The 27,390-nt window shown below is 38.1% G+C and overlaps 1 protein-coding gene across 1 annotated transcript in view; it reads left to right on the forward strand.

Annotated features, from left to right (window-relative positions):
* The window catches only part of DHRSX (dehydrogenase/reductase X-linked), a 374,374-nt gene extending 356,656 nt beyond the window's left edge, over positions 1-17,718 (forward strand). The window contains exon 7 of the mRNA XM_044669282.1: positions 17,146-17,718. Coding sequence (XP_044525217.1) covers positions 17,146-17,349 — 204 coding nt within the window. The 3' untranslated portion in view covers positions 17,350-17,718. The remainder of the gene's footprint in view (positions 1-17,145) is intronic.
* Positions 17,719-27,390: the final 9,672 nt, after the last annotated feature.

The raw sequence follows: 27,390 nt of genomic DNA on the forward strand, positions 1-27,390 counted from the left end.
ACACACACACATATATGCACTCACACATATGGGAATGCATACATACAAAAAATACACTTGTTTTGTTGTTATTATGACTTAAGTGAAAATACTTCTTTAAATTAATATCAGAACTTCCTTTGTAGTTTATAGTCTTAGAGAGTTTCTGGAGCATTAAAAGATTGAATGACTTGCCCAATCAAATAAAAAAATCAATAAATAATTATTTACGTTCTTACTATGCACCAAGCATTATGAAGGATGCCAGGAATATAAATACAAACACAAAGAAAGACAATCCCTGCCCTCAAGGAAACTATATTCTAATAAGAGAGGACAACATATTCTCTGCCCCAGTATGACCAATAAAGTCCATGTATTCATGAGTGGAGCCTGGAGAGAAATGAAGACAAGACTGCCTAGAAACTTTCCTTTTAAAAAGAAGTCTGGTAGGAATCAGACAATCAGAGTAAAAATCTATATGGTTAGAATGTACCTCCAGGGTGAGAAGTCCAGGCATGGATTGAATTTACAGGCTGAGGAAATTTCTGTGACATGATAAACAATGTCTAGTGAGTCAGGAGAAGAGCCTAGAAAGTAAGCTGTCAGAGGCAAGATTTCAACCCAGGTTGTCCTGATTCTAAGATAACACCAGCTTTATATCCATTATACCATATTGGCTTTCATTGCATTATATACAAGAAATCCCTAGACCAAATATATATTTTTATTATTCTCTTTTGAATTGATTAGTTCTTCTATATCTATAACCATTGTCAATATCCATAGCTTTGTTCATGTAGGGAACAATGTATTTAATTATCATCACCTTAGGCTCTCCATCTTCACCCAGTGTTTTCAAACAGGTTTAAACATGCACATATACATGCTTTGAAAAGAAAAGAAAAAAAAATTTCTTGTAACAAACATGCACAGTCAAACAAAACAAATTTTCTATTTTTCCTTTTGACTAAGCCCCTTCTCTCTGCCTTTTAAAGATGAGACTCCTCCACCCAAATCCACTTGGCAGTTTTTGGAAGTTATTGCCTGGAACACTTTAAAGGGTGCCAAAAAGCCTAATAAATGAAAATATAGTAGCTGGGCAAGATAAAACATTGTTTTTAATATGTTTCAATGAAAGTAAATGATTATATTACATCTTTCTTTTTTTTTCCTGGTTTGATTGGTGGAAAAAATTTGAAAGCAATATGATGTGGGTGAACACAAAGAAAAGCAAAGGCATGAGGATGCACCTGAGAGAAAAGGAAGGGTCAAGAAAAGTTTGGGCAGACAAAAGGCAAACTTCACTGGTGGGACATTTTGTCTACCCTGTTTATCTTCATCTTTGTGAGAACATATAATAATTACATGCAAAGCTACCTTATATCATAAGCTATGGAAAAAACTATTATAGGTGAAAAGCTTGAACCAAATCACAATAGAGTTGTGACTATTTAGTGTAATACATTAACCCTTGAAAAAGTTTGCTAATCAGATATGTCAGTTAAATTGCTAAGAGAGATTTCTTATTGCTACTAGGGATACAATTTCTCTCAGAAAATAATTTCTGTGCAAAATTACAATGGGCAAAGCATGACCCCAAAGAAGAAATATAAGAAAACACACACATACACACACATTCCTTTGCAAAGGGGGAAAGTCCAGGATTGTCAAACATTATGACTATAATCTGGGGCTCAAGATTATTTGCATAAGATATTCCTCACTCATAAAGAATGATAATTTATGCTCAATGCCTGTGTTGGGGAGAGTGTGGGAAAGGAGAGATCCAAGTTCATCTTGCTTCCAAGCTGAGAGAGGACACTCATGATTCCTGATTCTGTTCAGGGAGAAGTTTCTGGAGAAAGAGAAAGACTTTGGGATGATCAAGGCACTGACTTCTCTTTAAGGATGACTTTGTGTTGATTGTGCTTCGTAGTGTTTCTAGTAATCATGGTTATGAACAAATTGTGAGTATGAGTAAAGAAAAATAATGTTGGGAAAAGATGAGTAGCAATAGGTCCAGGAACTCTCTAAGACAACACATCTACCTACTGGGTTGAGGTTGGAGAGAGAGGAGAGAATTCAGAACAGAGGATAAATGAGCTGAGAAAGTACTGAGGAGAATTCCAAGGGTGGAGGAAATAGAGGTCTCAATGAGGACAAAGAACAGGTTTAGGTGAAGTGAAACTATAAGGGGTAAAAAGGGGTTTTGGTTGGGTGAATGTTAAAAAGGGATGGTCACCAGGGAATTGAATAAATATCAATCCCCAATGAGAAAACCTTAAGTCAAATGACTTTTATGGTAGTTTATTTACAAATGAGAAGTGTAATAGGGAATTATCAGGATGTAATAAGGGAATATTGCAGGGAGGTAATAAGGGGAATATGCTAGGTAGAAGGGAAATTAAAGGCGGAGGTATGGTTGAAATTGAGAATAGGCACTGTGGATAGGGTTTTGTAAATCCCTAAGACAGAAAGTTGGATGAGGAAGGTACAATGATGAAGGTTGGCAGTTGAGGTGGTAGGAGAAGTAAGGGAATGTCTGAGTTTAGGGAATATAAACACTGAGGTATAAAGAGTTGCAAGGGAGAGGATGAGTTAATCTAAGGCAGGCAACAGCAGCAGGGAACCACAGACTGGATACTCAAGTTAGAGACAACAGACTGAGCCCTTCAAGTAAAAGGGACACTTTTACAAAACAAGGTTAGAGCCAGCCAAGAATGGCTTGAAACTGACTAGATACTTCTAGTCAGTTTCACAGGTTCACTAAGAAAGGGACTAGAGGAAGTATTGAAATTACACTTCCTCCAAAATGGATACCTTCAGCTTCCCTCAAACTCCAAAGAGAATGTTGTTCCTCTCTCTCCTCCTCCCTCTCTTATTAATCAACTAATGAAGTAGCCAAAGGGTTTGATAAAAGACAAACGGGCTTTATTGTTTTTTTTTAGGGTTGATTGGAAGGATAGAGGATATTAGGTAATCCTAACAGCCTCCTAGAGAAAACTTGAGATGGGGGAGGGAGACAGGAATGTGAGACCGAGTAGGGACCAGCCTACTCAGCCCTGAGAGAGTTTGTAGCCAAAAGGGGTAGGAAAGTTGGATACAATGATTCAATAGATAAGTTTGTAACAAGGGTAAGCCCTATTTTGATTTAAACTATCAAGATTTGAAACTAACACTCAGATCTACTCTCCTTTCAAACTTCTCAGACATTCAGGTAGGGAAAATGAAGGTGGGAATAAGGTAGGCTAGGGAGATTTAAAGGAATTAGCTAAACTAACAATTTTAAAGGAAAAACTGCAAAATATAGGCCAGGTTTCAATCCAAAGAAGGAGCTCAGATTGACTCCACGAGTTTCCAAGAGCCAACTGACTTTCCCAAGATTCTAAACCCCTTATCAACTGACAGAAGAACTCTGCAGCAAAACCTGCAAAGCTGTTATGCACCCTCTCTGCACCACAGAAGAGAGAAAGTAAGAAAATTAGAGAGAGGATAAGGTAGGATAAGTAATATAACACACTGAGTAATTTGCTCCAGTCCCTGGCTCAACCCAGGCAGATTTAACTAGTCCTTAATTGGAGAAGGCTGAGCCGAGAGTCCCTGAGGCCTGAGGGCTGGGGATGAATGAAGCAAAAGCTTCAGTCTCTGGTCCTCTCTTGAAAGGAGAGTTCCTTCACAAAATCCAGGAAGATTGTCTTTACACTCACCACATTTAGTTCTAAGGAAAAGGTCTCAGGGTTAGCCTAGGTCTAGTGTTCCTCCAGGTCCAAGTCACGAACAAGAAGAGAGCTACATGAAATTGTCACTCTTTTAAAGGGGCTTCTTTTGTGTCACTTCCTGTGCCTTCCTCTTGGTTTACTACATGTCCAATCACAACAGATGCTTTTCTTAGGACTGCCCAGGAGGCAGTCAGTAAATTCTGATTCATCACTCACTCTAGCACATGTGGGTTACAGACCTCCCAACTTATGAATTAAGTGGGGATGTTCTTACCCTTGGTGATTAAATCTAAAGATGGGCAGGGCAGATTTAATTTCATTATCACAAAACCCAGGAAGAAGTGGATTGAAGAGGTTATGGTTAAGTAAGGGAATTTCTAATTAGAAACATGGAATGCATGTGAATTATTGTGATATCTAGTGTATAACCATTTCTGTATGTAGTTGAGGAGGATTTAAAGAGGTTTAAGGAATAGGGAGACAAGGGAATTTGTGGAAGAATCTATGTGAATTTTTGTGAATATTAAAGTCTTCTAGTGTAGGGTTTTTTCAGTAGATGACTACCTCTTTCTTTCTAAGAAATATCCATTCATTGTGGCCTCCCTTTGTACTACTTCTCAAAGCTCTTCTACATCTTTAGCTAACTGTTCTTCCTTTGCATCAGTCTCTGAGAAGGTGATACTTTTCTTTGTCAAGGCCAAGCCCGCAGCTTGCATCCTTGATCCCATGCCTTTTAATAGCTTATTCAGTCAAGTAATTGCTTTCCTTCCTCTCATCTTGAACCTCTTACTTTCCCCTACCTTCTTCCTACTATCTAGAAACACTCCCAGGTCTTCCTCATCCTTAAAAATAAAATAACAGCCACAATAAACTTTCACCCTACTATTTCCTCAAGCTGTTGTCTTATATTTCTTCCATTTCACTGGGGGTGGTGGTGAAATTTACCATTTCCCAAAGAATCTGAAGGAAAGTAAACTGGAACAAAGATACTAAAAAGGATTTTTGGCTACACCTGCTGCTAGCCCTTCCTCACCTACCACTTACATTTCAGTTATAACAGGATTTCTGACCTCAACAGTCTTTTGAAACTGCTTTCTCCAAGGATACCAGTGATTTGTAACCTGCTGAATCCAATTGCCTTTTCTCAGTTCTCATCCTCTTTAATTTCATCTTTCTTCTTCTTGCCACTCTCTTTTCCTTGGCCTTCCCCTCCCCTTCTTTCCTTTCATTTTCCCTCCTTTTCCTTCCCACTAATTCTGCTGGTGCATATGGTATATATAGGCTATTTTGTTATGCCAAATGGTGTCAGCCTGGAAAAAAACAGAACCACTAAAGCAGTTACAAAGAACAAGTCTTTTATCAGGACAAGAGAGAGAGAGGCCACCACACAGTCAGATTCACACACAGCACCACACAGAGCCAGACTCTGGCACTCCCAGAGCAATGTCTCCAGGAAAATGCACCATGAATGGGAATGTCAATGACAGGAATTTTTCCAAGGAATTGAAGAACTTAGGATCTTATATACACTTTGGAGAATAAATAAAAAGGGCAATTAATTGGTTTACATGGAGACAAGGGAAGGCAGATTCCAGCCTGGGGCTAGACTACCTGGCAGAGATTTAGATACAACTGGAGAAATTTCTGAGACAGAAAGGTACTTAAGATTAGATTATATCTATTACTATCTATCTAGGCAGTGAGGGAGAATTTTTTGAGACAGTGTCCAAATTGCAACTCTGGGCAGAGGGGTGGGTAATGGGTAATGTGAGAAATGTCCTCAGGCATGTGTGGAGAAGGCAAGGGGAGCAGTCCCCTCCAGCACACTCCTGTACCTGTGCCATAGGTTCGCCAGCATGAATCTAGGCTGAGATGATTGGGTACTTGAGAGTTTATTGTTCAGTCTAGGACAGACCTACTAATCCTGTCTAGGATGATCCAGGGGTGGCTGAGGGTGTCATAAAACAACTTGTCATTGGGCATGGTTCATCAGAGATTTTGTGACCCCACAAAAGTAATATATAGATCAAAAAAAGCTTGTGAAACTCTGCTATCAGAGGATCTTGCTGACTAAGAATTCATGTGCTTCTAAAAAAATTAAATAGCTATGGAAAATAATTTGGGAAAAGGCTACTCTGTCAGGCCTTTTATTATTATTATTATTATTATTATTATTATTATTATTATTAATTGGAAATTCTTGGTGCAGTGGCAGTTTCAGTACCAAAGCAAATTAAACATTCATGATTCTGTGAGCTTTTTCTGTACATAGTGATCAAGACTTGCTTGGTTTTGAAAGAACTCACCTGGCTGATATTGAGCTGGACATTGATCTGAGATGACGCATAGCAGAATCCTGTATTGAGAGCATTTTCAAAAAGGATGGTAGTTTTAATTATTTTTTCTTTTATTCATTCACTTATTGATTTCATATTTGTAAAAAAACAAAAGGAAGGGACTAGAAGTCATTAGAGGAAGCATATGTTGTACCCATTAAAAATCAAATCAGTCCATTTGGATGTCTTCTTGTATTGGGGTGAACCAGAGACATATTTTCATGGTTAGATTCCTGAATTTAAACATAACAACTTTGAATCTATTACAATATTTTAATCTACCATAACATGGAATAAATTATGCTAGTTCAATTAAAATAATATCTGCTAACTGAACAATTCTTAGTATCAATTTAGATATCTATTCCAAAGATTTAGAATGAGGAATGGGGGAGGCTGAAAAGAATTTTTTTGTTAATATTAAATTCCAAAAAGAACATATAAAAATAAATAACAACTGTGTCCCATTCTTCATGTTCTTTATACTTTTAAGAAAAAAGTATTTAGATATTCACTGCAATGTCTTGGCTTCCTGAAACATGCAGATGTTCCTTTCTACACCAGTGAGTGTTGCATGTAATTCCTTGAATGCTAGGCCTTGAGATATGACTTGAGAAAAGGCAATTCATTTACGTGCTGTCCTTTGACAGAGGTTTGGCTCAGTTCTTTTTTCGAGAAACAATTTCTTTAATACATGTTTTATCTGTTTAATTCCACTGTTAACAATGACTTTTAAAAAGTCGTCTTTAATGGGGCAGCTGGGTAGCTCAGTGGATTGAGAGTCAGGCCTAGAGATGGGAGGTCCTAGGTTCAAATCCGGCCTCAGACACTTCCCAGCTGTGTGACCCTGGGCAAGTCCCTTGACCCCCATTGCCCACTCTTACCACTCTTCCACCTATGAGCCAATACACAGAAGTTAAGGGTTTTTTAAAAAAAAAGTCATCTTTAAGAAAATTTGAGAACTTGTCAATCTTCAGTGCTTTTTTGGTTTTCTGGGGTTTCCTATTAAAATGTAAATACCCTTTTTTGGAGAAGCATCCTAAGCCATTATTAATGGATATCATTTTGAAGATTAGTTGTTAGCCAGGTAAGAAAGGTGTTTCGTGGGGGAAGAGAGGAGAAGGAAATGGGAGGAGTCTAAGAAAAAGGTGAGCAAAAAAATGGGTGGTGGACAAGTGCCAAAGATAAAGATTGTTTACATAATAATTTTACTTTACATAACTCCTGTGGTTGAGAACCTTAATTAAGACATTAAGGCCTAGAGAGATGACAAGACTCTTCTGTTCATTTCCCCCACCATTTATTAGCATATGCTTTATAAACAGTAGCTTTTACTGGTAAGACCACTGTCACCCACCCCCCTCCCAAAGATTACCCATCTGAAAAATATTTATAGGTCATTGGTCTCAGCATGGAGAACAGGGTCACAGCAATTGAGATCGTCAAATGTTTTCATCAGGTAGATATATTTCTTTAGGCCTTCACAGCCTCTAACTCAAAGCCCTCTACTGTGTCATTGTAAGCACTAATTCTTGAGAGGAAAGTCCATGAAAAAAGCAGCTGCCTAAAGGTAAAGTCTTCTGTCTTCCCTTATAAAAAGAAAGCATCTTGCCTTCTCATATGATTTATTATGTTCTTAATAGTTTCCTTCTTTCCTCAAAATCTATGCTCTTTGAGGCTAAGGGGGTCCAAGGTCAAGCTTGCATTTGATTTTATATTAATTCTTGGTTCTCAGAGACTCTGCACTTAGGACTTTGGAAAGACACTGCTTTCTGTCATTCAGTCATTTCAGACATGCCCAACTCTTCATGAAATGAATTTGGGGTTTTCATTTCTTTCTCCAGCTCATTTTACAGATGAAGAACTGAGGCAAACAGAGTTAAATTGCTTGCCCAAGGTCACATCTCTAGTAAGTGTCTGGAGCTAGATTTAAACTCTTTCTGGTTTCATGCCTGGCAATCCAATCACTCCACCAGGTAGCTTCTTATCTGCCTATTAGATTTATATCTGTCCACTTATCAGAGACCCAAGAAAGATTTTCCATATAAGTAAAAAGTAAAATAAAAATCTATGGATTTTTAACCTGTGACTAAGAAATGTTCCTTTATTCTTAGCAATATAAAGCTAATAACAAAAGACCTTCGATATATTGCATGAATATACATATATACATGTGTATGTATTATGTATTCCTGTGATTATACAAGAAATACATATCAATGTTGATGTGAGGATTACTTAGTTATTAGTTTATATATAGTTTATGTGGACCTAGCAGGAAGGGCTGGAGAACTCCAAGATGGAATGAAAAAGCAGGAAGTGTCTTCTTGCTCACTGAGAGACTCCATGGTGGTTGGGACAAGCTGCAACTGACCCTAGGAGACACCTGATTACCAGAGATCCTGTGGAAACACCATCACCTACTTGTGGGAGATTTTGGTAGAGACTACTAATCCCAACCTGAGTTGCAGGTCAACTTGGGCTGGGTCAGCTACCCGAATCTACCCACCTGGAAGAGTACAGCAGGTGGTCCTAGAGGAGCAGAAACACCATTGGAGTGAGGCTGAACAATACTGTGAGGATATCCACTTCAATCTTGCTTTTCCCTGGGCCCTGGCTTGCTTAGGTCTCAGTTAGTGTAGATAAGTCCTTTCCCTGACCCTGGGTTTTCCCTTAGTCTGAAGAGTGTAGTTACCCCTATTCCCATCCTTTATCTTAGTTGTCCCTGATTAAAACTGTTATAAAACTCTTGCCTTTACTTGTTGGTTTCCATAGGCCTAGTCTAGATACTGCAGTTGGGGCCTAACTGCCACTTCAGTAACAGTTACCTCCTAGTAGTAAATCTGGTCTCCCAACCTTGTTTGGTCCTGTCATCTGTCATTCTTGTCACCCTCACACCCTTCTGGACCCACATTTTAATATTTAAGTCTACTTGCCTGGTTTTTCTCCATTATAGTGTATATATAGGTATACATGTTGTGATGTATATACAAATATCCATATTATAATTAAAGAAATGCCAAGTAGATAATTTTTTTTAAAAAACACAGAATTATGAAGAATAAAATGAGCAAAACTGAGAGAACATTATGTATAACAACAGAAATATTGTTTAAAGAATGACTTGGCTATGTCTACCTCAAGAAAAAGAATTGATAAATAGAAATAAGCAAAACATAATTATATATACATATAACTTTTTGTCACATGATTCCTTCTCTAGTGAGGGAAGGAAGGAGATACCTGGGAATTGTAGTATAACAAACAAATAAAAAAAATTTAAATTAAATATTTGAAGGTTAGCAAGGCAGAGAAAATTGATTTTAAAACCAAGAACTGGGTTGGAATCCCAGTTACACTTGCTGGTTATAAATCAATAAATATGTATTTACTAATTGTTTAGCATGTGCCAGGCATGCTGCTAAGTAATAGGGATTCAAAGAAATGCTGTGTGACCTTGGACAAATCACTTAAAATTTCAGCATTCTAAGTACAACTCTAAGACTAAGTTGTGGAAGAGTGTAAAACTATTAGGTGAGCAATGCAAGGTGCAAGGAATGCTAAAGAGACTCTTGTTTATGAAAAATAAACAATTTAAAATATATAAGAGTAAAAGGATTTCTAATTCTAAGGGATTCTAACTCCACCCAAATAAACTCCCGCAAGGAACCGCTTCTCTTGTAGTTATGCTAATCCTCCCTGATCTAACTAACCAAATTTATACTATTCTAAATAAACCTAACCACTCTAACTCTTAATTTCGCCTTTAAGTTATAAAGATAACCAAAGCTAGCTGGTTGAGTCTCCACAAGAATCAGGTTATGTCTCTGAGCCTTTGGACTCAGAGTCCAAACCAAAGACCAGATTTTGTTTGGTCTTTTTCACAGTTTAACTGATCTATAGACAGTAACAGATAAATGAATAGTGTTTCCCAAGTTGGAAAAGAAAACACTCCCCTCCTTCAAGTCTTTCACTCAGACCAAGATAGAGACAAAGATGTTACCTTCTCCAGCCTTGAGAGAGAAAGCAGCTGCGTGTGGCTCTATCGACTGCCAGAAGCCACTCCTGGAATGCCACACCCAGAGAGTGTAACTGTCATAGAATAATGGTTATAACTGCCTGCAGTTGAAATTAACACTCTCAGCTCTGTTTGTAACTCCAGTTCTTTCAGCTTCTCTACTTCTCATCTCTAAACTAATAAAGCAAGACTTATTTTCTAATATCATCCTTATAGGTGCCACCCTTTGTTGATTACAAGTCTTATTTTCACTTCAGAGTTCACTTTAGCGATGAAATCTCAGGTCTAATTCCTATCCATACACATGTAAGTGTACCCTCTCTTCCCACTGATGCTGTGTGAATTTGTGGAAGCGTGTCTCAGGTTGGTAGTTGAAGTGTTTTGTTACTACCATTCATGCAATGCCATTTCATTGAAAAACTGTACTTTCAGATAATTGTGTCCTTTGGCTGACTTTGGGAGGTAAACACATTTCTAGGGGGTTGTGAGGTATAACTTTGGGAATTACAGAACTCCTTGAACCCAGGGCAGTCATCCTCTTAGGGAAATCTACCCAAAATTGCAAATTAGGGAGGGGAGACCCTAGAGAAGATACTACACAATTGTTTTCCTGACTTTGTTCTAAGTTAGGAAATGTTTGCATGTCTATAAAAGATATAGCATTCAAAAACATCATTGATATATTAGTTAGCAGTAAATCTATGTATCTACTTTATTAATTATTAGTAAAATATTTCTCCAAGTAAGGGGAACTTATAGATCTCTTTCTCTTATAATTTGAGATAGGCTAATTTAATAGAAAATCAAAGAAGATATCTTAAAAACCAAGACAAGGACCAAAATTCCTATACATTGGTAGGTCTGCTCTAACATATATGAGATAGAAGGAACTAATCTTGATTTGCAAATTCATAACAAAACTAGAAAAGTACTTTCTCCTTGCCCCCACTCCACCCCAAGATAATTCCTTGAATGGAATTAAAAACAATTCCTTATTTTCATTAAAAAAAAACACCTGCTATATAATTTGGAAACTCAAAGGTTGTTTTCACTCATTTAAAAATAAACAGAGGTATTACTTACTAAATAGAAGTGTATACCTGTATTATCATAACTTTGAAAATTAGTATAAGGAACTTCCAGTGAAAAAATTCCCTTTGTCATTGCAACTTATATTTCAACTTCCTTCTATAATTTATAAGTTGAATAAGTTACCTAGATAAAGAAAAGTTAAGTGACTTCCCCAGGCTCAAACAGAGAATATGTCATCAGGTCTTCTCTACTGGAGGTCAGCTCTCTATTAATTTTTCTATTTTCCTATCTCTTTGGATTTTTCATATTCCATTATGTTCACATACGACAATGTATTTGACTATTCCCCAGTTGATGATCATCCAAGTTGTTTCTAGCTTTTTGCTACCCCAAGTGCTGCTATAACTATTTTGGTGTTTATGAGACCTTTTTCTCTGTCAGATCTCTTTGGAGTTCCTTGAGGTAAATGCCCGATAGTGGATCAAAGAATAGTAACAGTTTAGTTACTTTTCTATCATGGTACTATTTTTTCCCCAAGAATAGCTACCACAGTTTATAGTTCCAGCAATGGAATGTTAGGACTTGGCCAGTGGTATTTGAGAACTGTTTTAGCCAAAACATTCATCACCCTGAGGTCTACTGTGTGAGGAGTCTCTGCAAAAATAACTAGACTGGTCCTCATTCAGGAGACACACAGTCTGCACCAAGTGCCATACACAAAATTCTTCCAATGTAGTAGGATATGTCCGAATTTGCTTTCCATCCATGTAACTTATAAGAACCTTGGGTCACATCCATATCTCAGTGAGACATCATAGTAGAACTTTAGTGGAAGTTTTCATAAGTTTGCTTTTTACGATTTTCAGTCCTTATTTTAAAGTCCCTAGTTAAAGAAGGGGGCTCTGACTCAGTTTTCATTGTTTGCTTAATTAGTGTTTGAAGCATAATTACTTATTCTTACACTTAATATAAGTATTGAATTTCTCCTCTCTACCATTATAACAGAGAAGTTTCACACCCTACCAAATTTCATCACTAGGTACAAACATCAACTCCCCATGCCAACTCTGGCAAGCCTTGGGGTACAGATTATTTGTAGTAGAATGGTTAGGAATCATTTGAGAATAATCTTATAAATGAACTAGGGAGAAATGAAACTTTGCTAATTAACCCAGTGTTAGGTTCCAACAAAATCTGGCAACTTTTCTGGCATTTTTGAAGATTAAAATAAAATGTATCTTTTCAGAATTAATTGTGGCTCCTAGAAATGTAATCAAGCCTACATGTTGATGAGGAAAAGGTACCCACTTCAAGGTAAAATGATTATTTATTGAGAGAAAATATTACAAGAATTAAATGGGAGCTTCCAGGCAGTACAATTTAAGTCTCTGGAAGGAGATAATTCACCTTCCATATACTGCAATGCCCTCAACTCAATATCAGGAATTCTTTATTTCCAAGAGAAAACAGCATATTTTATTCACCTTATTACACTCTAAATCTTGGGTCCAATAACAGGAAAGGAAATTGAGTGACCATTTTAGTTTGAATGTTCCTTTCATAGAAATCTTATCAAAGGCTGGTACTACATGTATTAAAGATATTTCGGGAAGGGAAAGAAAAAGTATTTATAAGGGAGGAAAATCCTCTTATTGATACAACTATAAAAATTTAGCACTTATATCATAGCTGTCCAGTGATATTATGAGATTAAAGAGAACCTTGCTGGTTTCTATTTTCAAACTTATTCTAGTTCAGCTTTAAGTTCTTAGGTGAAATTTTTATGGGAAATTGGAATAACCACTTTATAATTCATTTAGATTGAGAGAAGATTAAACTTTCTTAACTTTTCTGCTCCCTTTGGTCTAGTCAATCAATCAGTGAATCAAAAAGTACTTATTAAGTACCATTATGTCACTATACTAGAGAATGGAGATAACAAGTGCAAAAAGTAAAACAATTACTACTCTCAGAGAGCTTCTCATGCAGGAAGCAAAACATTTATATAATTATATTCAACAAATATGAAGTGAATAAATACAAACGTATTTTCATTTTAATCAAAGTTTAAAATAGTTTGGGTGGAAGGGCATTAGCAGTTGGTAAGATCATGAAGAGTTTAATTTCAGAAGATAGTGCCTGAGCTACTTCTTAAAAAGAAGAGAGGGACTCTCTCTAAGGCTGAGGTTAGGAAGAGAACATATTCCAATCACTAGACCAAATAAAATAATTTCCCCAATCATTAGATTATTTAATTTTTGGCAAAGAAGTGTATTGCTTGCAGTTTTATTGAGATGATTCACATATTTATTGGAAAAATTAAAACTGACTGTGGTATGCCAAACTCCATTCTGATCTTAGAAACAAAGTGAATTCTTCAAATATAGCAACTATATTTTCTTAGGTAATCCAGACAATGCCTCCTGAGCCTATTAGCTTCCCTTCTCCAAAATTCCTATGCCACTTTCCCTACCATGATGGCTCAAACCACTTTCGTCTAAGCTGTAGCATAGATTACAACACTGGGGGTAAGCCAATGCTCTTGTCCAGAGGCTATATTTTTTGAATTAGGAAAAATCAATCATTTCATTAAGATCAATCCTCCTTCCACCAAAGCAGACTCAATAAAATGAATAAGCATTTATTATGTACCTACAGTTTGTTTAGCTCTTTACCACACTCAAGAAAAAACAAAGCAATCCCTGCCCTCATGGGACTTGTATTCTACTGGGTTACAAATTCTCCACATTTCATGAATTCAGGTCTTTATGTCTTCATAAGACTTCTCAGAGCTTTACCTCTTTTTTCTTAAAAACCCAGTATAGTTATATTCTCTATTATACAGTGAGGCATCAGAATAAGACTTTAGAGAAGGAAGGTATTCTTGGTACAGAATAACTGGACCTGGCCTTTCTGAAAACAAGTTGTCTGTGTTCAACTTACTACTTCCTTTTCCCTGGTTCCCCATTCTGTTCCTTCATTGGATACGTCTTCCCTACTCAAACTTCTCCCCATCATCATCAGAACCTTCCTTTTTCAAAGTTTCTACATCCTCTGTAACTTGGTTAATTAATGAATTATTAACCTTGACATCAGAACTGAAAAACTAATCATATGTACCTAAGACCCTATTCCAATGTAATAGAAAATTGGGAAAGTACTCTAGTAGAATGAATGAATGAAAATACATATATTAAGCATTCACTAGGCACAATCACTAGGCAAAGTGCAGAAATACAAATAGAAAAGCATAGACAGACTGATTCCAAAGAACTCTCATTGTCATGGTGGAAAATATCTATAAGGAGATTTCAGTTCCAAGTGAAGTGGAGAAAGATCACTTAGTCTTTAGGATGAAGCAGCAAAGCAGACGGGAATGCAGCTTCTTTAATGTCATTTCTACTAATAAATAATATCCATTTATGATGTTGAATCATCTGATCATAAAAGTCTGAATGGTGAGAACATTCTTTGTAAGGTCTTTAGTAGCTTTTTTGAGGAGACAGGATTATAACAGGTGCAAAACAGTTGCTCATGATACTGTTTCCTAGGATCATTGCTATAAGGACTGGTCTGGCAGCAGAAGACGTGGCGCAGGTATGATGCCATTTTCAGGATTTATTGGTAGCAGTTAGCAGTTGGTTGTCAGTGGTGGTGAGGAAAGTAGGCCCAGAGGAGCAAAGAGTGTCCATACCTTAAGCCTGGGGTCGGCAACATATGGCTCTCGAGCCATATCTGGCTCTTTCTGCAGGAGCCATAAAGTCAATTTTTTTCAGGCGCTGTTACAGGAGCGCGCACTGTGAGCACTGTACGGCTCTCACGAAATTACATTTTAAAAAATGTGGTGTTTATGGCTCTCACGGCCAAAAAGGTTGCTGACCCCTTCCTTAAGCTCATAGCATTGGCAATCAGCATGGGATTGTCTAGGTGAAATGGATTGAGTAGGGAGGAAGGGAGGATTGGGAAAAGGCAGGGGAGATGATTCTCCACCCCATCCCCATACCATTATGGGAAAAACACAAGGGGCAGCTGACATTAGATATGTTCCCCCAAAATTAGAAGTGATGTTTGTATTCTTATTCCTCTCCTAACCCAAAGAATGGGTACTTTATCCTGGCTTATTCACCAGTCTTCTTCAAAACCTGCACCAATACCAATATCATCCCCAGCCTTGAGGAAAGATAAGTTGCATCATCTCTTCAGAGTTTATATCCCTAAGCAAGAGTCCAAAAATCATGTCCTTCCTGTTGGAACCAAAATGTATGCTCTGCCCCAAAGGATCACCTCTATTACACTCACAAAACCTTTGGCCTTCCTTGTCATTGCTGTGTGATCCTGTTGTGTGGGACAACTACTTCTGGCACTCTTCATTGAACAACTGAAGGAGCAACTGAGAATTGGTTCCTAGGCAAAAAAAAAAATGCCTCCAGTCTGGATCATTTGTCCCCCTTCTACTGGCTGTGAAAATCATTGCACCAAAGTCCAGGACTTGATCTGTCTTGCCTCCTCCAGGGATCAGTTGTATCCTTTGTAAAGGTGACAGCGATCCCAGCATATCCTTTTTTTCCTATTCCCTTGTTCCCCTCCTCATGCCATGTCCCTTAATAGTAGGTCGGTCATTCAGTCTGCAATTGCTTATTCTCAATGTGTGTCAGGTACTTTGCAAAGCCTTGGGGATACAAAGCAAGGCACAAAAATTTTTTTGCCTTCAAGGAGCTTATACTCTCTCTTTCTATCTCTATGACTCTGTTACCATCTGTCTTTGTGTTTCTATCTTTGTCTCTCTTCCCTTTTTTTCTTCTCTCTTTCTCCCTCTCTCTCAAGCAAAGCTGGGAGAGCATTGGCTACTCACAGGCACAATCCAGTGCAGGAAGCAAGCTTGGAACTGCTCAGTTTTGCCAGCTTAGGCTGACTTGTTCCTCTTTGGTAGCCTTATAGCTCTCAAGTCCTGGAAGCTTCCCCAGTTGATGACAGAAATCTAGAATTCAAGGGATCTGCCAGCATCAGCCTCTTTCAAATAGCAGGGATTACAGTTGTGGGCTGCCATACCTGGCTTGAAAGAGATTACATTCTAATGAGGAGAGAAAATGTGAATGAATGCCCATGTATGAAGTTAAATATGCTATTAACAAAAGGCCAGTTACTCTTATTATTAGTAGTATGTTTGCTTTTTTCTGTTAACATCTCTAGGTGTCCTAAAAGCATCTGCAGCAAAAGATAACAATTTATAATCCAGAAACAGAATATAATAGGGATATATGTAATGATTCTAGAACACTGTTCAGCAGTATCCTATGAGAGGGAATTAGAAATAGGGAGAAATATAGTTTTTAAAATATAATATATTCATATTTTCCAGCAATATGTTTCTGGTAATTTTTTAATTTAACTTTCTTTCAACCTGACAGACTATCATGGCTTGTTAAAAGGTGAACTCTCAGTTGTGACTTGCCAAGTAATATTCAAAGCAGGACCTTTTTGATGTTTTGATATTTCATTTCATTGCAAAATGTTGTTTGTTAAATAGGCTCAGCACTCATCTGCTTCAAGTGAAATTAATGAGCATTTTTGCTTAATAAAGAGTCCTAAAAATTGATAATTACACTAGGGATTTTAATATTCTTTGTTTGCTTACTGAAATGTATTAATCCAACATGTGAGAAACATACCACTAGGAGATTTATTGATGTATGTATATGCTCAAGAGAAAACTAACATTAATAATGATGCTTTCACTGAAGAACTTCTTATCACAACCCACCATCCCTGCATTAGAACCATAAGTTTAATACAAAAACAACTACATTATTAGTTACAGTGCTGGACTGTAAGAGTCCTGCATTCTTGTCCTGACTCAGATCTTAACTATGGGACCAAAAGCAACTCATTTAATTTCTCTAGTTCTCTGTTTTATTATTTGTGAAATGAAGAGTCTTTAAAGACCCTAAATCTATAGTTCTTTATTCTAGCGTTCTGCATCATGGTTGTTTACTGGTGCTATAGTGATCTATACGCCGAAAGCTTATCATTTTCATCTTTAGTTTTTCTCCTCCCACAGACTCCAGATGAAGGGGCAATCACATCCGTATATGCAGCAGTTGCACCAGAGCTAGAAGGAGTTGGAGGCTGCTACCTTTGTCATGAGAAGATTATTAAGTCTTCCTCTATAACCTATGATGAGGATCTACAGCAGAAGCTATGGGCAGAAAGTTGCAAGATGGTTGGAATACCCAATTTGATCAACAAAGTCATCTCAACATAGTTGCTTCCTCCTTGGAAATCTTGGAAATCTCCATGAGTCTCATGAATCTCAAATGACGTTTATATTTTCTATGCCTTCATTTTTCATATGGACCTCTTGGATTAGTGAATGCCACTCTGACAATAAGTCCCTACCTGCCCTTTCTGTGCAGTTCTTGTCAATGCTTTGCAATAAATCTGCAAATCTGCCAAGGGGTTCAGAATTGGAGGAGAGGGGTAAACAACCCAGCAATGTGTTAGGTGCTTTCCTCTAGTTCTCTTGCCAGTGCATAAAAACTGAAGTGGGAGAAAGAATCCTCATGCCAAACTGGGTAGACTGTGATACTCAAGCCAATAATTTGTTTTGTATTCATAATATTTCAAGTTGTGATTAAATGATCTATGATAACAAATCTATAATATGAGTGGGCATATTTATTTTTTCCTTTTGGGCACCTCAAAGGGAAAAACAACTAATTTTTGTCTTATAAATTTAAGGGTCAAGGTGAAATGGTTCATTTGAACAACTCTCTTGGATACCCTTTAATAAGGACAAGCCTTACTTTGACTGTTGGGAAGCACCAGATTTTTATTAGTGCTTTCTGTTTTGGTTTTCTTGACTCATACCTGTAAGGCGTCGCTTTTACTGGCTACAACAATTTTCATTGGCTATGAATTCCTACACTAGGGAACTGTATAAAGCCAACTCCATCATGTTACTTTACTCAAGAAGGACAACAAAAGTTTGGTTGTGGCCTCCTAGCTACCAAAAGATACTGTGCAACCAGAGTTCTCTGCTAAGAACATCCTTTTAGGTAGCACATATGACACAGGTACACATATTTATTTTTCTAAATTAGCAAGCATTTATTTTTGTACCTCTTCCATATCACCTCACTCCCCATACCCCACTAGAAAAAAAATAAGAAAGGAAGAAGAGGGAAGGGAAGGGAATGGAAGGAAGGAGGAAGGGTAGGAAAGAGAAGGAAGGAAAGGGAGGGATGGGGGAGGGAAGTCAGGGTAGGGGGAAAAGAAAGGAGGGGGAAGGGAAGGAAAGGGAAGAGAAGGCAGTGGAGAGGGAAGGGAAGAGGAGGAAGCAAAGGGAAGGGAAGGGAAGGGAAGGGAGAGGAGGGGAGCAATTTACACAATAGGTTTCCTAGGATGAATATGAAATATCTGTTCTGGAGTCTCACAAAGGATATTTACCTTCAAGTGGAATCTAATGAGTGTAATGGTATATTTTCAGTGTTTTTTATCTTTTATATTTATTGTCTTTTGATATGTTTATATCCAAGGAATTTTGTTGAACTTCAACTGATTTGCATTTAAGCCTAAATAATGTTTTCAAATAGCTGGTCCTGCATATTCCAAAAGAGACAAATATAAAGATATGTTAAAGGTGTTAGATTTGGAATCAAAAGACCTGGGTTCAAATCTTCTCTATCATCACTACCTTTGGACAGGTCACTTAATCTCTCCGGACCTCAGTTTCCTAATATGTAAAATGAGAAGAGTAGAGTCCTTTGTGTTTTGTTCAAGTTTGGCCATGGTGGGGGTGGGGGGAGTTGCACACCTGAATTATACACTAAGTATCTTTTTCCAGAGGGGAACCTGTTATACACAGTTTAGAGTGACTTAATCTTTGTTTTAGAGGTTTCCCTAGAGTAAAATAGAGTCATAAACAGGCCTGACCCATCTCTGTGGTCAGCCTCCACCCCTTTGACTTCAACCCAAACAAATGTGGACCCATGTGAGTTCATACCTCCTTCCCCCATTGTTTGTATCTAAACTAGAAGGTACACCAATGCTGATGTGTTTGTAAACAACCTAAAGACCAATTATATAGCACATAATCATTTTATACAAGTGGCAAGTGTTTTCATTAGGATTACAAATGCAGCAAGTCGAGTGCATGGCTCCTGAGGAGGTGATGGGATGTTTCCTAACCAGACAAAATGTTCTCACAAAACCCCTAACCTGGAAAGCACACCAGCCCTTGACAGATGCTGCAAATTCCCATGCTGAAAAGACTGACTACAAGTGTGATTTGAATCTTGTACGATTCTGGCCTTCGATTGCTCTTTCTCATTACATGACAGCACTTTTGTTACTGCTCTTCCATCAGAGACGGAGAAACAGAATCTAAAAAAGTGAAAATGCACTGCTAGTCATCAGATCATAAAATTCCCCTCAGTCAAGAGACAGAGCATCTTTCTGGCAGTGCTAAGAATGTCACAGATGGTTGCATTAATTTAGCTGTACTGGTGATATCAGTGAGTTCTGGGGAACTCCAGACCCTTGAGCACAAAGCTAATGTAAAGGCTTTAGACAGGAGTCTATCCCTCCTCCCTTGGCCACTCGTGCTCTCTATACACCGATTACCAGAGAGCACCTTCAGTGCACCTTCTCTGACCCCATGAGAGATGGCCTCCACCCTGCAATGGAACGCTGCTCTATGTGAACAGCTCTCATGGAGGAGTAGAACTCTCATCTTCTTTACTCTTTGTGGAGCCTAGGAGCTTTCCTTTGGACCATCCTTTTGGACTGCCATAGAACACGCCATCATAAAAAGAAAACTTTTGCTAATACTGACCTGAATATCCATTTCTTTTTAAACGCATGTTTAGAGTACATTAATAGAAACTGGTTCTCTTATCTGGGCCAGAGACTCCCTTTGATGATACAAGCTCCATTGAGGGCAGAACCCATTAGTTATTTAGTATTTTAATCTCTCCCAACAGTTAGCACATAGTAGGCAGTTAATATTGATCAATTATATGAATAAGTAATTGGGTAAAAAAACAATTGATCGCTATTTTTTAATTTGATTTTATTTAAAAAATTTTTTTTTATTTAGAATGTTTTTCCATGGTTCCATGATTCATGATTCTCTCCCCATCCCAAGCAGTTCCACTGAGTTATATGTGTAGCATTGTTCAAAACTTATTTCCATATTATACATATTCTCAGTAGAGTGATCCTTTAACATCAAAACCCCAATCATATCCCTATTGAACTACGTGCTGATCACTATTTTTAATTAAATGAATGTGTTCTTGATGGTCTTTTTGAACAATGCTACAAATTCCCATTGAATACCCGAACATACTCACACACACACACACACACACACACACACACGCATCCCTACAACCTGACATCCTTAATCCATCCATAGGGTCCACTACCTCTCTGCAGAGAGTAGGGCGTCTTATTTAACACTCGATTTCCTTTCAAATCACATGTGATTCTTTTACCAGACAGTAAACTCTCATTTAAGCACAAGCCAGGAACAGGACACATCATACAAAATCTCTTTCCACTGCTGTCTTGCAAGCACTCTCATTGTGATCTAGAAGGCATCGTTTCTCTAACTGGTTCTGTCATTTGACCTTTCAGTGTCTGTAAAATGGGGATAATAAAAAAAAAAACAACAAAAAAAACCTTCCTTGCTGTGAGGCTTCCCTGAAAACAGATTATGTGAAAGTGCTTTGAAAAAAAGTTCAAAGCCCCCTTGAGGCCTAAGCTATGATGGTGTAATCTATTTCCACACTCCTTTAATCGGTCTCAGAAACAGCAACATTCAGTTGTGGTTGTGTTTTCTGCACTTGAATCATTCACTTGTTTCAAAAAAGGCTACCAACCAGCCCAGAAGTGGGGCTCAGTTCTTAACCTTGACCAGACTGAAATGGGTGACCTAGAAGAAAGACTCTCTGTCCCTAATTAGGAAGGCCTGAAGCTCTCTTGTCCCCATGGGTCTCTTCACAATTAGGCCCTTGCTTTCCCAGCCTGAAGCATAGGCCTTTTGATGAGAGATCATTGCAGGTTGAAGCCCCATTAGAAAAGGAATGGCAAGAAAACAACTCCCTCTGCTGGGATTTTGCAAATGATCATGTTTTCAGTTTCCATGGCTTACATTCCTCTTTGATTAGATTTTTTTTTCAGCCAACTCTGGGCCCTATTTGGGAGCTTCCTCTCCATATGTTTGCATTTCTGGTCATTCAACAGTGGCATGCATTTCATATTTGCAACCTTCCTGGTCATCTTTGATTGACCACAGAGTGGCGATGACATTAGTAGAGGCTGGAATCTTTCTAACATGTCCCAGATCATCTCTAAGGGACATGAAATAAGTTGCAGGGGGTATAGTTTGGAGTAGAAAATGTACATCCAGAGTCCACAGTGAGAAATTCTGGGAAATAAATGACTTAAAGTGATAAAGGGAGCACCTAGTGGCACAGTAGATAGAGTAACAAGCCTTTTGTCAGGAAGACTCATCTCCCTGAGTTCAAATCTGAACTCAGATACTTCCTAGCTTTGTGACTCTGAGCAAGTGGCTTTACCTTGTTTACTTCAGTTTCCTCATCTGGAAAAGGAGCTGGAAGAGATGACAAGCCAGTCCGGGATCTTCACCAAGAAAACACCAAATGGGGTCATGAAGAGTTGGACATGACTAAAAACCACTGAACATCAACAAAAGTGTTAGTACATAGCCTGGTGTCCTATGTTTCTAGAAACTAACTTTAAGTTGTTTTCACCATATTTCATGTAACATCTACCTACACATAAAAACAATAATGAGAATTCCCATTTTTATATTTTAAGATGACCCTGCCTCCAGAACAAATATCGCCTCCATTTTATGGATGAACAAAGCAAAGGGCCTTGTCCAAGGTCAAAAAGGGAATAGGGGCAGAACTGGAACTTGAATCTAATTCTGCTGACTCTGCATCCATTCCCTTTTCCTCTATACTACAATACTGCACTTATTTCCTACCTTTCCTCGAAGCCAAGATCATCCTTTCAGAGTACATGTATGTTTTTCTTTGCCAATGAATCTGGGTCCTTGGGTCTGTGTGTACATAGAATCTTCAACCCTACAGAATCATGCACAAGCCTTTTTTTCCAATCGAGTGACCAAAAAAAAAAAAAAAGACCATGTTAATTGAGTCCCTCCAATGTGCAAAACACTGCCAGATGTTGTAGAAATATAAATTTCACAATCAATCAGCAAGCAATGCTGGAGAATCCTCTGTATGCCATGATAAATTGGAACCTTGACCTCAAGGACTATCTTCTAGTCGAGATTAGACATATCTATGAAGAGGTAACTAGCAACACAAAACAGTATAAGATTAGTAGGGAGTAAGTAATTTGAATAATCTATGTTATTGGGTCTCAGAGGAGGAAGATTTAGCCATAGGCAAGAGTGATTTAGGAGAATGAATAGAACTTTAAGTTTAGGAAGAATAAATATGGATAAAGTCTACTAGATAGAACTGGACAGAACACCTTACCTGAAGCCAGCAAGATCTTAAGTTCAAATCTGGCTTCAGCTACTGTGTGACCTTGAACAAGTCACTTAATCTCTATTTGTTTCAGTTTGCTTGACTGTAAAATAAGGATAATCATAGTATCCACCTCCCAAGGTCATTGTGAGGTTCAAATCAGATAACATTTTATTTTATTTTATTTTATTTTATTTTTTAGTTTTTTAAAACCCTAACCTTCTGTCTTGGAGTCAATATAGTGTATTGGCTCCAAGGCAGAAAAGCGGTAAGGACTAGGCAATGTCAACTGACTCGCCCAGGGTCACACAGCTGGGAAGTATCTGAGGCCAGATTTGAACCTAGGACCTCCCGTCTCTAGGCCTGGTTCTCAATGCACTGAGCAAGCCACCCAGCTGCCTCTGCAGATAACATTTTAAAAGCACTTTGCTCAATACTTGACACATAATGGGTGCTGTATAAATGCCAGCTATAAGGATGAGGATGAGGATGAGGATGTCTGGTTAGCGTGACATTAGGGAAGGTCCATAAAGAGTGCTAAAGGGAGGATAATTTGGATCAGAGGCTTTGTGTTTGGAAAATTAGGGCCATAACGTGGAGGCCCTTGAATACAAAGATAAAAATATAGAACACAAAGGTAAATGTGTCCAATGGGCAGCAGAGGTTAATCAAAGCATTTTGAGCAAGAACTAAATAGAGCGAAATTAATGTTCTAAGAAGAGAAATCTAAGAACAACAGACAGAATGGATAAGAAAAGGGACATCTTTGAGGCAGGGAGACCAGTTAGAAGGCTACTGCAGTAGCTCAGACAGAAAATGATAGGGGCCTGAATTAAAATGGCATGTGAGAGACTGGAAAGGAGGAAAGAACTGCAAGAGACACAATGAAAGAAAGATGAACAGGGATTAGTGACTGCTTGGACAAGGGGCAGTTAGAATGACTTCAAATTTTCAAGGCTGGATGACTGAAGAAATTGTGGTAACTGTGAGGGAAAACGGAAAATTAGGATAGGATCATCAACAATAAAGATAGTCATTGCCTTGCCAAGTAGTTTCCACAGAGGAAGCAGGAACTAGCCAGCTAAAGGTTCTTATAGGGCAGGGCCCATGCCATATGGCCTGACACAAAACTGCATGGAAACCAGAAGCAGACCGCATGAAGCAAAAATGGAGTAGTTATGGAAAGATAAAAAAAGAAAAGAGACCGAATTTGGCATCTTTTTTGTCTTTGTTTTGCTTTATAATCACAATGTCCAAGAGTCACTCCAAAGAAGAGTTTAGAAAAAGTCTCTTTCTCTTCTCTGCAGAGTTGGAATAATATCGAAGTGAAATACTGAATATACTATTAGACTCAGATAAAACCATTTTGGTCATTGTTCAGTCACTTCAGTCATGACCAACTTTATGACTCCATTTGGAGTTTTTTTGGCAAAGATACTAGAGTGCTTTGCCATTTTTTTCTCTGGCTTGTTTTATAGAGGAGGAAATGAAGGCCAACAGGATTAAGTGACTAGCCAAAGGTCACATAGCTGGCAAGTGCCCAAGGCCAGATTTGAACTCAGGGAAATGAGTTTTCCTGACTTTTGGCCCTGCACTGCCCCACTCAACTGCCCCATTGTTTTGGCTAGTTTTAATAAAGAACTATTTAAAAATAACTTCCTTTGGGCAGCTGGGTAGCTCAGTGGATTCAGAGTCAGGCCTAGAGACAGGAGGTCCTAGGTTCAAATCCGGCCTCAGACACTTCCCAGCTGTGTGACCCTGGGCAAGTCACTTGACCCCCATTACCCACCCTTACCATTCTTCCACCTATGAGACAATACACAGAAGTTAAGGGTTTAAAAAAATGTAAAAAAAAAAATCCTTTTTTTCTTTTTTTTATGAAGTTTGGCTCATTGTTTAGGGAATGGGGGAGGGATAGATATTCAGGAATGAAGGTGATATGAAAATAAGATCTTAATTTCTTAAATAATTTATTAGAGATGAGGCAGCATGAGGCATAGTGGAAAAAGCGAGAGAGTTGGAGTCAGAAGACATAAATTCTTAGCCTATTTCAGCTTACTTAGAAACTGTGTAATTTTGGCCAAGTTATTTATCTTCTCCTGTAGAAAGGTACATGACAAAGAAAAAATATATATATTAATACTGTGATCTGTTTGGGGTACAAATCTATATTAATTTTTTTTGTTTGTTTTTTTAAACCCTTAACTTTCGGTGTATTGTCTCATAGGTGGAAGAGTGGTAAGGGTGGGTAATGGGGGTCAAGTGACTTGCCCAGGGTCACACAGCTGGGAAGTGTCTGAGGCTGAATTTGAACTTAGGACCTCCCGTCTCTAGGCCTGACTCTCAATCCACTGAGCTACCCAGCTGCCCCAAATCTATATTAATTTAACAACATTCTATACCAAAACATTTATAGCTTATGCAGAAAAATATCCAAAGTGGTATAGTGTCTCTTTTCCAAATGTGTATACTTTCTTGGGCATGTCTCTACCTCAAGATAGTCTGAGGTGATATTTTCCTTGGGATAGAGATAGGTTCATGTCAAGTCAATAGGTATTTATTAATCGCCTGTGTTCCAGGCACTGTGCTAAATGCCATGGATTCAAAGAAAGGCAAACACAGACCCTGTCCTCAAGGATCTTATTGTCTAATTGGCAAGAGAAGCATGGGGAAACCACACTAGTTTGGACATTCCTCCGTTCTAGCTATACTTAAAAAAAAAACAACCAAGCACTACATAATAGAAATTTGTAGTTTGTGTAAATGGAATTAGCTCTAGCCCATTCATAGCTAAACTCGTACTTACCCTAGGCATAGAAATGATGTCATCCTCACCTCCCTTAGTGGGGAAGGGAGACAAGTTACCCACACGTGACAATAAGTAACAAATCAAGAACAACGGACTTCCCTTTGGGCAGTCCAAATCAGTGTAGAGGCTGCCATTTGTCCACTTGAATTAGAGGTGGACCACAGGAAGTGATGAAAGACACCATCTCTTCAAGTATGTTGGTTACTTCCTGTGGAGGCAGTTCCTGCTTTGAACTTGGTGCTGAAGGAGCTCCTGAGACCTCAGGCAGCTTCTACTCAGTATTGTCACGTGGGTAAGTTAGGCTGACTTCCTTGGCCTACCTAGGCTGCTTCCAAGCTCTGCCTTAAGTAGGCACTAGCCTATCTGGTTGCTAAGTCTTGTGGCTTGTAGCCTAATTTATTTAGCCTTTTAACCTTCTCTCTTTTCCAGGCCTCCACAGGCCTGGACTAGCCTCTCCCCTTCTCTTTATTCCTTTATCTTTACCTTCCTAATTGTAAATAAACTGCCTAAAAGGATGCTGACTTGGGTCTGATTTAATTATGGAATCAACCTGAATTGTTGATTCCTGGTGGCCACATTTTAAATAGATATATCTATAAAATACCTAAATTCTCCCTCTTACAAGTTTTACTTACAATCCTCCCCAGTTCTACAGTATATATTAAAATACTTATTTTATTTGGTGTTTGTTAAGTTCAGAATGAATATATGAAAGACTTGACAACCCTCTTACCAGATGACCATAATGTCTTTTCCAAGCTCTCAGTTCTGCCTCTCAGAAGCACTCATATTACTGAATAATCACTCTCCACCAATAAGGAGAGTTTTTTGAAAGTTGATCTTAGGCTACATTCTATTTTCAAAAAATAGACAAATTCCAAAATCAAGAGGAATCAAAGGTTCAGGATTTAGGTAATAAACTCAGAAAAATTCTAACTCAAAATGTTGGTTCACTCTAAAGAATCTTATTCCTAAAACTATTCAGCCCCTCTGATGATTTCCTCTAAGGTTTTTTTTTTCCATATGGTCAGAAGTGAACTAAAAAAATACTTCCATTAAGTTGAATAATCAAACAGTTCTCTCTTTATTCAGTCTGACCCAATCTAGTCAAAATGGAAAAGGGGACATTATTCTTAAGTGGATTAGTCAAAAATCTCTTACCCTTATCTAGTTAGCATCCTAATTCTAACCTAAGAGAGAACACAATTGCATCATAATTTTTTTTTTAAACCCTTGTACTTCGGTGTATTGTCTCATAGGTGGAAGATTGGTAAGGGTGGGCAATGGGGGTCAAGTGACTTGCCCAGGGTCACACAGCTGGGAAGTGGCTGAGGCCGGGTTTGAACCTAGGACCTCCTGTCTCTAGGCCTGACTCTCACTCCACTGAGCTACCCAGCTGCCCGCATCATAATTTTTTTTTTACTCAGTTTCCTCAAAGAAACTAGGTAGGCCTTTGATAAGGGGTAGGTAGAGTAGTGAAGGATTAATTTATTTTTTAGTCCTTTTAGTTGTGTCCTGATTCTTTGTCATCCCATTTGGGGTTTTCTTGGGGAAGATAATAGTGATTTGCCATGTCCTTCTCCAGCTCATTACAGATGAGGAACTGAGGCAAACACGTTTAAATGACTTTTTTCCAGAGTCAAAAAGATAGAGAGAAAGAGAGAGAGAGAGAGAGAGAGAGATGATGGATGAAAGAATGGATAGATAGACTAATGATAGATATTTATATAGATATATGGATAGATAGGTGGGTAGATGGATAAATGGATAGATAGACAGATAATCACAGGTATGTTTATATATGTTACATGTGTATATAAGTCTATATGTAGATATATATGGTTATTGAAATAGGTAACTGGAATAGGTAGGGGAATTGGTAAGGGAGACACAGGTACAGCTGGGGTTAAATTAGTCCCACAGCTAGATTGGGGAAGAAACAAACTATCACTTAGCTGGGGAATAA

The sequence above is a fragment of the Gracilinanus agilis genome, chromosome 3 (genome assembly GCF_016433145.1).
Source record: "Gracilinanus agilis isolate LMUSP501 chromosome 3, AgileGrace, whole genome shotgun sequence".
NCBI classification, from domain to species: domain Eukaryota; kingdom Metazoa; phylum Chordata; class Mammalia; order Didelphimorphia; family Didelphidae; genus Gracilinanus; species Gracilinanus agilis.